The 13139-nt window shown below is 49.6% G+C and overlaps 5 protein-coding genes across 5 annotated transcripts; 2 read left to right on the forward strand and 3 right to left on the reverse strand.

Moving 5' to 3' along the window:
- Window positions 1–4999, reverse strand: L228DRAFT_248240 (phospholipid-translocating P-type ATPase). The gene is made up of 5 exons (XM_018332810.1): window positions 1991–4999; window positions 1619–1922; window positions 957–1543; window positions 799–879; window positions 1–584 (listed from the first exon to the last, which is right to left on the reverse strand). The coding sequence occupies exons 1-5, from the start codon at window positions 4915–4917 to the stop codon at window positions 293–295; spliced, it is 4191 nt and encodes a 1396-aa protein (XP_018187075.1). The 5' UTR covers window positions 4918–4999; the 3' UTR covers window positions 1–292.
- Window positions 5000–6250: 1251 nt separating this feature from the next.
- L228DRAFT_253469 (mitochondrial putative acetylornithine aminotransferase) lies at window positions 6251–7789 on the forward strand (the record flags this gene model as incomplete). Its single annotated transcript, XM_018333749.1, has 3 exons — window positions 6251–6388; window positions 6453–6692; window positions 6758–7789. The coding sequence occupies 3 exons, from the start codon at window positions 6251–6253 to the stop codon at window positions 7787–7789; spliced, it is 1410 nt and encodes a 469-aa protein (XP_018187076.1).
- Window positions 7790–8478: 689 nt separating this feature from the next.
- L228DRAFT_155092 (hypothetical protein) lies at window positions 8479–9541 on the reverse strand. Its single transcript, XM_018329327.1, has 2 exons — window positions 9354–9541; window positions 8479–9238 (listed from the first exon to the last, which is right to left on the reverse strand). Exons 1-2 carry the CDS (start codon window positions 9418–9420, stop codon window positions 8649–8651), a joined length of 657 nt encoding a protein of 218 aa, XP_018187077.1. The 5' UTR covers window positions 9421–9541; the 3' UTR covers window positions 8479–8648.
- Window positions 9542–9796: 255 nt separating this feature from the next.
- L228DRAFT_212094 (lipoate-protein ligase-like protein B) lies at window positions 9797–10570 on the forward strand (the record flags this gene model as incomplete). The annotated part of the gene is made up of 1 exon (XM_018329926.1): window positions 9797–10570. One exon carries the CDS (start codon window positions 9797–9799, stop codon window positions 10568–10570), a length of 774 nt encoding a protein of 257 aa, XP_018187078.1.
- A 536-nt stretch (window positions 10571–11106) lies between these two features.
- L228DRAFT_248244 (dual specificity protein phosphatase 12) lies at window positions 11107–13080 on the reverse strand. The gene is made up of 4 exons (XM_018332811.1): window positions 12852–13080; window positions 12240–12461; window positions 11713–12048; window positions 11107–11639 (listed from the first exon to the last, which is right to left on the reverse strand). The coding sequence occupies exons 1-4, from the start codon at window positions 12899–12901 to the stop codon at window positions 11306–11308; spliced, it is 942 nt and encodes a 313-aa protein (XP_018187079.1). The 5' UTR covers window positions 12902–13080; the 3' UTR covers window positions 11107–11305.
- Window positions 13081–13139: the final 59 nt, after the last annotated feature.

The raw sequence follows: 13139 nt of genomic DNA on the forward strand, positions 1-13139 counted from the left end.
CCCTCTGAACCTACCTGGAATATATCACATGAACACGAGGCACTGTATGATCATGTACGGATTGAGATAATTTCCAAGCAGCGACACAAGAGTTTACATGACGAAATCTGGAAACAAGTGGACATGTATATCATACCGACGCCCTGATATTGAAACTCAAATGTGGAATATCTAAAACCAACAACAACAATAATAACAACCCATTCAAATGAAATGAGAAAAAAAAAAACCACAACAACATGATGAGAAAATAACAGAAAGGAAAGAAAGGAACTAGAACACAATCGACATCCTAAAATGGATTCGAATATCCTCCTCCTCCTCCACCTGCTCCGCCACCACTGCCACTGCTGCTTCCTCCTTGACGGTCTGCCCAGCCGGTATTGCCTGCGCCGCCGCCACTCGGGCCCATGGCCGGTCGGGAACTTGCCATTTCACCAAAGCGGCCACGTCCACGAGTGGTATCGTAGGCCTGGAGCACGCGGGTTTGCGACTCGTCGGCCTGCGAGAAAGCGTAGCCGCGCTGCTTGCGCATGCGTTGGACTTGGCGGACTTTGCGGATGGCTTTTTGGAATTGTTCCATCCTGTGTAAAGGTTGTTAGTAATTGGTTGAGAGGGATTGAAAATGGACAGGACAAAGGGAATGGGTTGAAAGGATGAAAGGAGATAAATGGATGGATTAAAATGTTGAGAGATGAGGGAATGGATTGAAATGATAAAAGGGGATAAAGGAATGGATTGAAACGATACAAGGGGAATAAAAGATGTTGAGAAAGGAAAGATAGTAGAATAACGTACCGCGGGCGGTAATCTTGGATATTGTATTTCTGAATTTCCTGAATGTGGTGGTATGCTTGCGGGTAGTACATGCGTTTGGCACTAGAACACAAAGAATGTTAGTATTCTCCTCTGACTAAAGAGCGACCAGGGTAATCAGGGACGAGGGATAGGCTTACTATTTCCAAGCAAAGTCACGTAGAAGACACAACACTGGAAGGACAAGGCCCATGAGCCAGAACACAGGACTGGTAAACAATCTTCCCAGCACGCCATGATATTCCGTGGAAAAGCCCAGCTTGGGCGCGACGGTGGCATAGACGGGCAGGAAAATCATCCAGATGATCATCGACCCGGGGATAGCGATGACGGTGTACTTTGTCCAGACATTGGTCACTAGGGCTGCTTTGCCCAGGACCGTTGCCAGGGCTGCAGTGTACAGGCCGGCTCCCCAGACCCAGTGGCCGGCGACTTTACCGTCGCTCTGGGGCATGTCGTATAGCCAGATGAGCTCAGAGGCAAAGTAGAGCAGTAAGGAGTGGTAGAAGCCGTTCAGGATCCATGAGAAGAAGGAATGCATGCGGAAGAAAACGCCACGCTGGCCGAGCTGGTAGAGTTGCGGGTAGCGGTCGAGAAGGCGAGCGCTGATGAATTGGTCGAAAATGCCCATGACCAGGGGCGGCAAGACGGTAAAGAAGACGTTGTAAAAGGAAAGTGTCCAAGACTCGTAAATGACTTCACCCGAGAAACTGTTTTGGAAGGAATACTAAAGAGAAAAGTTAAGTTAGGAGAAGGAGGAATGATGATTGAGCCGGGGGGGAAGGTTTAAGGGAAGACGAACCCAGAATTGTGTCATGTAGAGAGCAATGTTTTTATAGAATGAATAGAGGATGACTTTGCTGACTCGCTGATAGCTCCATGAGCCGTGGACGAGCAGCAGTTTGCGGAGATAGCGGAACTGGGCAATGGCTACGTCGGCGCTTCTGGCTGCCTGAAGGCCTTCAACACCGCTGATGCCAACGCCGACGTGTGCAGCTTGGATCATGGAAACGTCATTGGCACCGTCGCCAATAGCAAGGAGAATAGCTTTCAAATGTCTCTTGACTAGCTTAACAACAAGGGCTTTCTGCAGGGGTGAAACACGGCTGTGGAAAAAAAAGTTAGTCTCGGGTTGAAAGTGACAATAAGGCAATGACGGATTAAATAGGCTTACCAGCAGATTACGGCCTTACACATGACGGCCAGGTCGAGGAACATCTTCTCCATGCTCTTCTCCAGAGCAAAAGTCAGGGATTTACCGTCTATGATTAGGGCCAGAGCTTCGAGCTCGGGGCCACCACTGGCATGGTTTCGGATCGCAGTCAGTTTCTTCTGGAGATTGTCCCTGGTTGCCTCTGCATTCTCTTCATTAACTATCAAGAGCGTCATGTCCTCGCTAATCAGCTTGCAACTCATGCCAATGTTGATGGCGGTTTCTTGTCGATCTCCCGTCAACACCCAGACTTTGATACCCGCCGTCTGCAAGGTGTGGATAGTGTCCGGTACACCATCCTGCAACTTGTCTTCAATGGCAGTCGCACCCAGGAGGACGAAATCGCGCTCAATGAGCTCGGCTGCTTTGTCGAGTTCGTCGGCACGGTTACCGCTCACAGTCGTCGAAGCCTTCTCAAATATTTTCCACCATTCTTGAAACTCTTGCTCTGGAATCTCTCGCATAGAAAGACAAAGAGTACGTAGACCTTCCGATGCATATTCTTCCAGATGCTGCAAGGTGGCTTCAACGATAGGATTATCATTGCCTAGACGTTCCAAGATGACAGTATCGGCACCCTTTGTATAGCATCTGATCTTGCCGTCGGGGCAACGGTAAATGGTCGACATTCGCTTCCTCGTGGAATTGAACTCGCAGAGAGCCAGAAGCTCGTACTCGAACTCTTCGCCATTGATCCTTATCATAACCGAACGAGGTTTCCGCGCAACGAATTGGTAGCCTAGGGTAACTGCACCTTCAACAAGCGCGCCTTCGTCTGGTGAAGCTGCCTGATATTTGATACTATCCGGGCTCGATTCGTTTCTCTCCGGGATGACTGTGTGGCAAGTTGCAAGGAGCGCCAAGAAATGGTGAATGGCTGTACCTGTCTCATGGCTGGAAAGATTTTGGCGTAATTGTTTGAGGTCGTAAACGGCGCCTTCGATATTGTCTGGGGTTGCTCTTCGATCTTCAGGAACTTCATCGGCGTACTGGATCCCTCCAATAGAACATTGTCGGAATTCCATCTGGTTGCAGGTCAATGTCCCGGTTTTGTCGGAAAAGATGTACTCAATCTGACCCAGCTCTTCCACAAGTGATGAGGTGCGGCATGTAGCAGGCGCATCCGTCTTGTCGTAATAGATGTCTAAATCGCAGTTGATGAGAAATGCTTGGTAATACTTGACAATCTCTATCGTTACGAAAAGGGAAATAGGGACAAGGTTCGAATAAAGGACCCAGTAAGTAAATATGTCTGAGAAGAATTGCCCCACGGCATTGGTGTGGCCGTAGTAAAGGTAGGAAAGCTTAGAGTGTGCGGTTATTCGAACAATCAAATCGCCAATGGAGCTGACCAGACTCAGGGCAATCAGGATACCGACAAGCATCAAAATTTGCATATTGACCATTCGCTCGACAGCTGTTGTCTTGATTGGAGTCGCAGTGGCATTGCGCATGAGTTTCGTCTCATGACCGGTAAACACAACAATGCCATGCACCCAGGGAGTGTTTCGCAGTGTAGCGCCTCGAAGCAGCAGCTGGTCGGGGTTCAGCGGAAGCTCCTTCTCACCGCCGCCAGCTTGCATGGTCATGGTGGCCTCATAAGTATACAGGCTACTGTTTGGTTGCTCGGAACGCACTCTTCCGCCCAGCCTGCTGAGCTCTGTCGGGCTAACCAAATTCGCAGTCTCCGGAATGGCTTGTTTGATTTTGAGGTTGGTCTCGCCGTCCAAGTTTGCGGTCTCAATGTAGCAGAGACCTTCCGGCTCCGAGCTGGCCAACAGCACAAGGTCTGTTGGGAACGGTTCCTCAGACTCGACTCGGACAATGTCGCCCACGGACACATTGACCCATCTCGTGTTTTCGAATTTCGAGCCTCGAAGCACTCGCGCGTTCGAATAATTGAGCGACTTGTCTGAGCTCTTCCGTTTAAAGTCCTCTATCAACTCTTTACCAGCAGAGACCAAAAGCACAATGACTAGCGGCCCCACTGTTGTCCATCGATTCGTGGGAGAAATGTTGGGAACCTGTTGCAAGACGGCGGTGAAAAGGAAGAACAAGTTGGCATATTTGGAAAATTGCTCAAATAAAAACTTGGGAAGAAAGGTGATGATGTTGTACTTTGCAGTTGAGACGTGATTGTCGACGTATCGGTTGGCAGAATTCGCAGGAGGATTGTTTAAATGAATGATCCTCGGTCCCAAAGTCGATGGATCGACCTTTCCACGACCAAAGCCAAATTTGAAGCTCCCAGCCGTTCGCCTCTTGTGCTCGGTCGGCTTGACCCCCTCGTCCGTCCCCTCTGGTTCCAGTCGCGATGCCCGCGCGCCTGCTTCGGTCAAGGGGAGGTCCATCTCCGAATAATTCGCGCCCATGCCCAGCATGTTCTTGGCCCTGCCCACCAAACCCCCACCTAAGCTGAGAATGCTATTTCGATCCCTAGGCTTGCCGCCCATGACATTTGGCAGAGCATGTTCATCAATGTCCCCACCCGCATTGTAATAGCCTTGCATCGATCGATCGTCGGGAAAGTCGTCCAAGTCCGAATATCGTTGGTAATTGTTCAAACCAGAGGTTTGTGAGAAAGAGCGATCGCGATCTCCAGAAACATAAGGCCCAGAAGGCTGAGCTCCCGTAACGGTTGCAGGCCCTGTTGGAGCTGCGCCGGCAGCTCTGCCGGGCCCTCCTCCGACAAAGTCATCATAGGAGATGGAAGGTCGAGATTGGGCTTCTTCGGTATCATCGATATCAAATCGCTGCAATAAAAGATCGTCATTTACTGGCGGACGTTCGCCAGAACTGTAAACAGGTCGTGAATCGTCAAGGTCGAGAAGATTGCCTTCATTGTTTCCAGCGGAGGTGGATGAACCCCCGAATGTCCTACCCGCCATTACGGCGCGCACGTCTGCGTGAAGCGCGCGGTCACGACCGGTAGAGAAAGAGACCCAATGTCATTCATGCAATAGCCATCAAATGTCAATCGTAAGGTGCACGTCGTTCAGGGTTGCGTATAAGTCGATTGTCAAAACGCGCGTTTGTGCTGCGTCAGAAGTCTAAGCCTCCCAAGAGCTCGGAGCCTGGCACGTTGCTCAAACAAGCGATCCCTCGGATCCTCCCAGATTTTGTTCCAGGGAGCCACCATATCAAGGAGTGATTAATTTTTATTCCGCCTCAATTAATTTCCAACAGCAATGACATTTTGAAATATTTACTTTTGGGCTAGGACGGCTTCGATGCCAATTGCTTGGATTACATTCATTTCCCCCTAGACCAGCACTGCAGAAAATACTCTGATTTGATTGGCTAGATATCAGCTACATCCTTTATGAAGGGATACAAAGATATTGTACCGTCTTCATGAGACAGAGTTCAACCATAGTCTATATAATTTATAACATCAAAATTGATAAACCAAACTGGGAAGAATTTCAAGACAACCCTAGGAACGGAGCCTTGGTCGATTGGTGGACTGATCCGTCAAATACTTGCGAGCGCTCGCGTTGCTCTCCCTCTCTAGAACGGACCTTTCTTAGCTATACCTAGGGAAGATTTCAACTATATCTTAGCGAGAATTGAGCCTAGGGGCTCACTGTTTCTGTCCAAGGCTAGAAGCCCATATTTAATTACATTACATTCTTTCTCATCTACACCAGAAGTCAATCTAACAAAGGAATATTTTGAAATACTTACTTGAACTTGATCTAGTATATGTTTCATTGTAACTTTGATTTTCTTTTATTATTATTATTATTATTATTATTATTATTATTATTATTTTGGTTTTAACCTCAATTTTATTGTATCTCTGTTATATTTTCCTTTTCCAAAGAAAAGTTTCCTAAATAATCACTAGGATGACAAAGCCACTGATAAAGAAGAGCAAAAATAAGTGACAAGATATTTGGACATAGGCAAGACTCCCCTTAGAGTATTGATTGATGACATGAAATTCAAGAGGCTACAATTTGGACTATTCTGATGCATCCCATACTACCATGGTGACTATTGTTCTTCAAGTCTCTGTAGTCCGCCGTACAGGTGGAAAGATAAGAGGCGATAAAAAGATACGAGTCATTGGAATTATTTCGTCCGACTTTCGGACCTCAACCCCAGGCCGACACCTTCTCCCGCCTCTACTCTTTCATTCTTCAGTCGCTCAAACATTGTATCCTTTTGCTTTAGGAAACCACGATTGCTCTTTTTGTTTACTAGACTTATTCTCCAATGGCTTCAAATCTGGCGCTTCGCCGCGCCAGTGCGGCCCTCAAGGCCCGCACCACCGCTGTCGAACCGCTCATCTATAGAAGATACGCCTCCACTGCGACCTCGAGCCTCCCTAACCAGCTGAAAGATGCAATCAACGTGAGTATCTAGAATGAGATATATTTCTTGAAAGCCAAACTGGATTGTCTAACTCAATTGCAAGAAGGAGGCTTCTCTCCCGGCCGCAGACCCTGCTAGTGACTCACAAACAGCTGCTCTCGTTGGAGATCAATTGCCTTACATGGTGCCGACATATGTTCGTCCCATGCCAATGTTCTCCAAGGGCGAGGGATGCTACATGTGGGACATTGAGAACCGCAAATATCTCGACTTCACCTCCGGTATTGCAGTGAACGCGCTCGGCCATGCCGACCCCGAGATGGTGGAAGTGCTTGCGGACCAGGTACGCTCCCTCACTGAACGAGAGAGAAAGGAGCATTGCTGATATTCTTCTGCTCATGAATAAAGGCCAAAACCCTCATTCATACCTCCAACCTCTACCACAACCAATGGACCGGTGCCCTCTCGAAGCTTCTTGTCGAAAAGACCGTCGCAGCAGGATGCATGCACACAGCCTCAAAAGTCTTCGTCTGCAACTCTGGCTCCGAAGCCAACGAAGCGGCGATTAAATTCGCCCGCAAGGTCGGCAAGATCCTCGAACCTTCAGGATCCAAGAGCGACATTGTCTCCTTCCATAACTGCTTCCACGGCCGTACCATGGGCTCTCTCTCCGCCACGCCGAACCCGAAATATCAAAAGCCATTCTCCCCCATGGTCCCCGGCTTCCGTTATGGCAATCTGAATGACGAGGCTGCTCTGAACGAGCTCGTCAACGAGAATACTTGTGGTGTCATTATCGAGCCTATTCAGGGCGAGGGTGGAGTCAACGAGGCGACCGAGTCCTTCCTTGTTGCTCTTCGCAACCGCTGCAACGAGGTCGGCGCTGTGCTCATCTACGACGAGATCCAGTGCGGTCTGTCCCGAACCGGTACCCTCTGGGCTCACGGAGCTCTTCCCGAGTCTGCTCATCCTGACATTCTCACCACTGCCAAGGCTCTTGGCAACGGTTTCCCCATTGGTGCTACTATCGTCAACGAAGCGGTCGCCTCGAAGATTGTCACTGGAGACCACGGTACGACATTTGGCGGTAACCCTCTTGCTTGCCGTCTCGCGCACTACATCATTTCCCGCCTGTCCGATCCCTCGCTGCAGCAGTCTGTGCTTGCCAAGGAACAGATCTTCCGCAAACACTTTGCCGCGCTCAAGGAGCGGTTCCCCGACATCATCCAGGAAGTCCGTGGCCGCGGTCTCCTGCTCGGTTTGCAGCTCTCGCAAGACCCGACCCCGCTCATCACGGCTGCGCGTGAGCGTGGTTTGCTGATCATCACTTGCGGCAGTAACACTCTTCGTTTCGTGCCCCCTCTTGTCATCTCCGAAGAGGAAATTGCCGAGGGCATGACCATTTTGGCGGATGCAATGCAAGCCGTCTTTGCCAAATAAGGTTTATCAAAGGATTGCATGCACTTTTTGTTAAACGATATTAGAGCGTCACATCTACCCATTTGGCCTGTCTGAATTTGGATATTTCTAGATTTTTGTCATGTACATTTTCCCCGTTGCCTTGCCAGAGCCAAAAGCATTTCATTTCAACCCTATAGATACCTTGCGTACGAGAAAAGTTATATATACAACCTTCTGATTTTTCGGATGCTTCATCCATAATTTGCCTCGATGATGCGTCTATCTGGCTCTCATGTATATATGCCGCCCGACCAAACTTCCACGGCTTCCTCGTAGCATCAATTCAATGCCCTGATTGATCTAGGCGCCATAGCAAAAAGAATGGTATTTTCGTGCTGCGAGATCAGAGATAGACCTTCGAGTCGTATTCTCCTTGCGCAGACTCCTATCGATACCAGTGTGTGCAAACACCGAACCGTGGGCTGGCTTTTGCATCTGGACACTGGGTCCATGCAAACGGCAATGAAGCCATAAAAGAAACCAATATGAAGCCCGCATAGTACCGGCTATCTTTGGTTCGAGGGCCCGAAAGCAAGTGTAGTTGCCGAAGGCAGCACAAAGCTCCACCCCAGGATCAATCCCCAGTTGTATCCACGAGACTCCCCATCATCTCGCGAGCAAGCGGTTTCTGGGCCCGGGGAAATCACCCCGGCGCGCCACAAAGAGCGGGAGACGCGTCGCCCAGTATTGACAGCGCAAAGGCGCATCGTTTCTTCCGCGATAGTGAGCAAAAGGCAATATGTCCCAGGAAAAGTCAGCAACAAATCTGTGCTGCTCTCCATCGTGTGTCGTGACTTTGTTTTGTTCATAATCTTTCCGACCGAGTCATCCAACAAGCTCAGCGTAAACTAACTGCAATCTCAACCATGCTTGTCATCCGAATCTGCGCTTCGGGCACTTGTTCATTTTCTTCCTCTTGTTTTTCCTCCTCTTTCGCGTCGACCTCTGCTTCCTTCATTTCGACATCGGCCTTGCTGTCTCCATTTCCCTTTCCCTTTCCCTTTTCCATCTCGTCTGTCCGCGGCGCCACCGGTGCCGGCTGCTGGCCCTCTACTTCCACAATATCATCGACAGTGCCCACCGTGCCCGTGCGTATTCTGACTCTGCAATCCTCTTGCCCCTGGAAAAACAATCCCAGGTTGAGCGCTTTCTCAATTGCCTTGCCTGTAGCTTTGATCAAAATCTCTTCTGGCTCGCCCTGTTCTGTTCGCCCGGTTTGCGCAATCTTGGCGGCATCCTTGCCTGGGCCGAGCAGGTCGACTTTGCCCATGGTACGCTTGTCCACTTGCTCAAGGAATTTGCGCACGCGCTTCACGGCTGATATGAATGGTGTGTGGGTCGATATGTAGACGATCTTTGCTTCACGGCGGCCGGTATAGGGTGAGGCAATGGGAGCGTGCATCAGGGGTCGCTTTTTAACGCGGTAGTCTGGTGAGATGGATGTTAGCCCAGCTGAAGAGAAAATGGAGCGGTCATTGCGAACTAGGGGGAGGGGAAGGTGGGAAGTTGTGTGGGTGAATTGTAAAGCATGAAAGGAACGTACTTGAGGGGAGCCGCTGGAGTTTGTCTGACGGTGTGGGTTCTTTTCTTTTAGGTGTCATCATGGGCATATCAGGAATATGAACCAAATCTTCTATTTTCTGGTGGGGCAAATTCCTGGTGGAGCGACAATGAAAAAGTTGCGCCCAGTGGTCAGGAAATAATATGTTGCTGTCTTGAATTCCGCGAAGTTATCGGAGCTGCAACTGGCCCACCGCCCTGCCGCTCTGGCAGAAAAACAAGCGCGCCAAAACAACCGAGGAGCTGTCTTTCTTGTCCCGGTCCGGCTTGTCTAAACATTAAATCACCGCGTCATTGGCAAAACCAAAAGGACCCTCCGAACAATTTCAACCCCTTAAACGTACTTCCACCGCCATTTCTCCATTTCTTATAGGACATGAAAGTCCATCAAGTGTGATCATACTCAATCGGCACCTATCTGACACAATGCGCCTGCGTCTCGGCCACCTCCACGTCCCCAGCGTGACCAGCTACCAGCACGCCGCAGCTTTACAATCCCGACTTGTCCATGCATTTCTGGCCTCCAAATCATCCACATCGTCCACAGCAGCACCAAAACTTACAATCCCGCATGGCACCACAAACATAACCATCCCACCTGGGCCATCCATACTCACCTTTGAGATGCAGCCCGTATACACCTGCGGACGGCGGGAAATTGGTACCATCAGCCCCGAGCAGCAAGCATTTCTGCGTGCCAACGGACAGGCGCAGTTTGTCGAAGCCCAGCGCGGGGGCCAAACGACGTTCCACGGTCCCGGGCAACTTGTGGCCTATCCCATCATTGATCTACGCGAACATAATATTCGGCCGCGGTGCTATGTGAGGTTATTGGAGAACAGCGTGATCGCGACGCTGGCGAGGTATGGGATCAAGGGCTTCACGACAGATAATCCGGGCGTGTGGACGACAGAAGACAAGAAGATTGCGGCGGTGGGCGTGCATCTGCGGCGCAATGTCACGAGTCATGGGATTGGACTCAATGTGAATACCGACCTGTGGTGGTTTAATCGCATAGTGGCGTGCGGATTGGAAGGCAAACAGACGACGAGCTTGGAACGTGAGGGTGTTCAGGGCAAGACGGTCGAAGAAGTCGGCGCAGTGTTTGCGCATGAGTTTGGGAAACTCTTGGGCGCGGAGGAAATGTATCCTCTCACGGAAGAGCGGATATTGGAGCTACCTGAGGGCACTGGGTCATGAGTGTTTGGTATAATATGAAGAGATTGGCGCCTTTTTTGGACCATGATAAGTGTGTGCATGGGCATGCTTATTGCTATACTGCTCAGTACCGGAAAGTACTGCCTCAGCTTCCTGATATACCTCCTGACTGAGAATTCGTGTCAATCAGCAGATTCTGCTCGACAGAGTACACTCGGGTATCAGTACCATTGTGAGATGGGTGATATGCAAAGCTCGAGAATATCCCGGGCTGAGATAGGGAGGGTGAAGAGGAAAGGCACAGGACACCAGCGAAGAGCACGGGAAGGATATAAACCTTCATTCCCGCATCCTGTCTAGGAGGATCGGTATCATTCTCAATCTTGTCCAAACCGCTTTCGAGAAGTACAGATACAAAAGACTTGGCCAAAAGGGATGAGCAGTCGATCAAATGCTCCATTTTGGCCCTCACTCTCTCCGCGACTTATAGCGAAAAGGATATAATATCCAATACAGGCCTGCCCGCTCAGCTGTCGCAATAGTTCACGAATACATAGAACACTCAAAAGAATATGACACTCCGTATTCCTGGTATATCCAAGCTGTCTAGTCATTTACAACCACCTTTTCTGACCGTGTTTACTATGCAAAAGAACCCCCCTCCCCCCCTAGATACCTTTTTTCCTCTTTCAAAAATTACACCAGAAAAGGTATCCTGGAACACAATCCCTAACGCCATCTTCTGTACAACCCCTGCGTGTATACCTGTGCCGAAAACTATGAATGACCATCTTTTGACGCGCCCGGCGGGAGCCTGATGCCGCCCACGGCACCCGCTGGGATATTTCGTATCTTGGCCTCATCGACGCGGCCGCGGGCCAGGCTGATTCCTGGAACAATCCACTCGCCGCAACTGCACTGCATGCCTTGCCAGGCGTACTTGCCCACGTTTGTCTTGCATTTAGGACACTCCAATCGGCCATCGAGTTTACCCTGCTCGAGCTCCGAACGCATCCACGACAGCGGATCAAGGAAATAATGCGCGCATGACGTCGCTGCGCCGGACTTGGGCTCATGTGCTACCACGAAATGTGAAGTGGCCAGGGCTCGCCTATGTCATGTAACGTCAGACTGGGCCATAATGCCATTTTTTTTTAATGAAAGGCGTAAGTTGGCTAACTCACCTGCACTTCCGACAGCGAAGGTCAAACTGTGCTGGATCCTCGCCCTCTTTCGGGGTCTGCTCGTCTTCGAAACGAATGTCCTCGGGAGCTCTCCCCGACGCAAGGCTCAGCTCGACTTCTTTCTTGTACAGCCAGCGCTGGTAAATCGGATTCTCTGCCACGTTTTCAGGAGTGTTCATCTTGTCGTAAATCTCGAGCTGGGCCATGAAGCCCTGGTTGGGCTCGCACATGGGCCGGCCCCGGCGGATCTGGCCAAGGGCTTCGTATGGGCTGATGTGATATTTCGCCATCAGGAAGGCGGCGGCGCATGTTGCGGAGCGTGATTTTCCCATGGCACTACTCCGTACCTCGACGTTAGTATGTGCGATCACCCAGAGCATCTCCATCAGAGCATTTCAGGGGAGTATGACAATATTAGAAATCCAAGATGATAGAAGAGAGGTGAGACCAAGTGACGAAGAAGATCGTGTGCTCGTATATGGATGCCCATTGCATCGAAAAAAGAGATAAGTTAATTGGGCGCTTACCAGTGAACCAAAACACCTCCGCCGGCATCTAGTCCATCTTGAATGAATTTATTCGTAGCTTCGAAATGCTCTAGAAGGTTCTCATCCTCGATATCGTCCACCTCGACGACGTGGTGTTTGTAGGGTTGAAACAAGGCTTCTTCCAAGGGCATGCGAAGCACAGACACCACGTGTGTTATGTTTGCTTCCTTGAGCGCCTCTCTCCTGCGCAGGGAGAAGATGCTGCCAAAACATGTCAGTGCTGCGTAGAAGTCGATTTGGAGGTATGGGAAATGAAAAGAATGAAGTCATGTTTCTTTTAGTCATTCATCCAAAGACAAGGTCGACTGCTTGAAATAGCCGTGGAAGGTATTCCCGCAGCCCGGTCTTTCGGATGCACTACTGCCATAATAAAGGAGAAAAAGAAATAAAAAGTAGATATAAACAATAAAAGGAAGTATTGCAAAGAAAATAAACTGCAAAGATGTCAAAAGACTTAAAGGGTCGAAACACGGACAGTATGCGCAGCAACGAGCATCAACAGAATCACGTGTAGCAAGATAACGCAGTGCAAGAGCCCGACGATTGAAGATTTGCAATGAAACAAAGGAAAATAGTAGACAGAATACATACCCTCCAATATAGATATTATCATCGCCGGGAATTCGATCCAGTAGAGCCATGAGTATATTGATCAATGACGGGATTGCGGTACTCCGCTAGGGAATCCAGAGTGGGGGTTTCGTGCGACACAGACGCGGGCACGTATTTCGATATATTCTAATCAATTAAAAGCACCAATCTCTTCAGTTCAGGATTTCCGTTAATATAATTATACGTCGTGAATCACACTTGGGGAACTTAATGCAGGTCGCATTCACACCCGTGTTCAATCAACAGAAATTTTGCTTTCTGAACTCG

This window comes from Xylona heveae (assembly GCF_001619985.1).
Source record: "Xylona heveae TC161 unplaced genomic scaffold L228scaffold_7, whole genome shotgun sequence".
Classification (NCBI taxonomy): Eukaryota; Fungi; Ascomycota; class Xylonomycetes; order Xylonales; family Xylonaceae; genus Xylona; species Xylona heveae.

What these genes read in the sequence shown, in the direction of transcription:
- L228DRAFT_248240 (XM_018332810.1), bottom strand. Translation starts at nt 4,917, where the DNA reads ATGGCGGGTAGGACATTCGGGGGTTCATCCACCTCCGCTGGAAACAAT. An exon ending in TCTACATGACACAATTCTGG is followed by an intron (nt 1,544 to 1,618) that starts GTTCGTCTTCCC and finishes TTTTCTCTTTAG; the next exon opens with TATTCCTTCCAAAACAGTTT. An exon ending in ATCCAAGATTACCGCCCGCG is followed by an intron (nt 585 to 798) that starts GTACGTTATTCT and finishes ACCTTTACACAG; the next exon opens with GATGGAACAATTCCAAAAAG.
- L228DRAFT_155092 (XM_018329327.1), bottom strand. Translation starts at nt 9,420, where the DNA reads ATGCCCATGATGACACCTAAAAGAAAAGAACCCACACCGTCAGACAAA. An exon ending in ACTCCAGCGGCTCCCCTCAA is followed by an intron (nt 9,239 to 9,353) that starts GTACGTTCCTTT and finishes CCATCTCACCAG; the next exon opens with ACTACCGCGTTAAAAAGCGA.
- L228DRAFT_248244 (XM_018332811.1), bottom strand. Translation starts at nt 12,901, where the DNA reads ATGGCTCTACTGGATCGAATTCCCGGCGATGATAATATCTATATTGGA. An exon ending in GGAGGTGTTTTGGTTCACTG is followed by an intron (nt 12,049 to 12,239) that starts GTAAGCGCCCAA and finishes GGTACGGAGTAG; the next exon opens with TGCCATGGGAAAATCACGCT. An exon ending in CTTCGCTGTCGGAAGTGCAG is followed by an intron (nt 11,640 to 11,712) that starts GTGAGTTAGCCA and finishes TACATGACATAG; the next exon opens with GCGAGCCCTGGCCACTTCAC.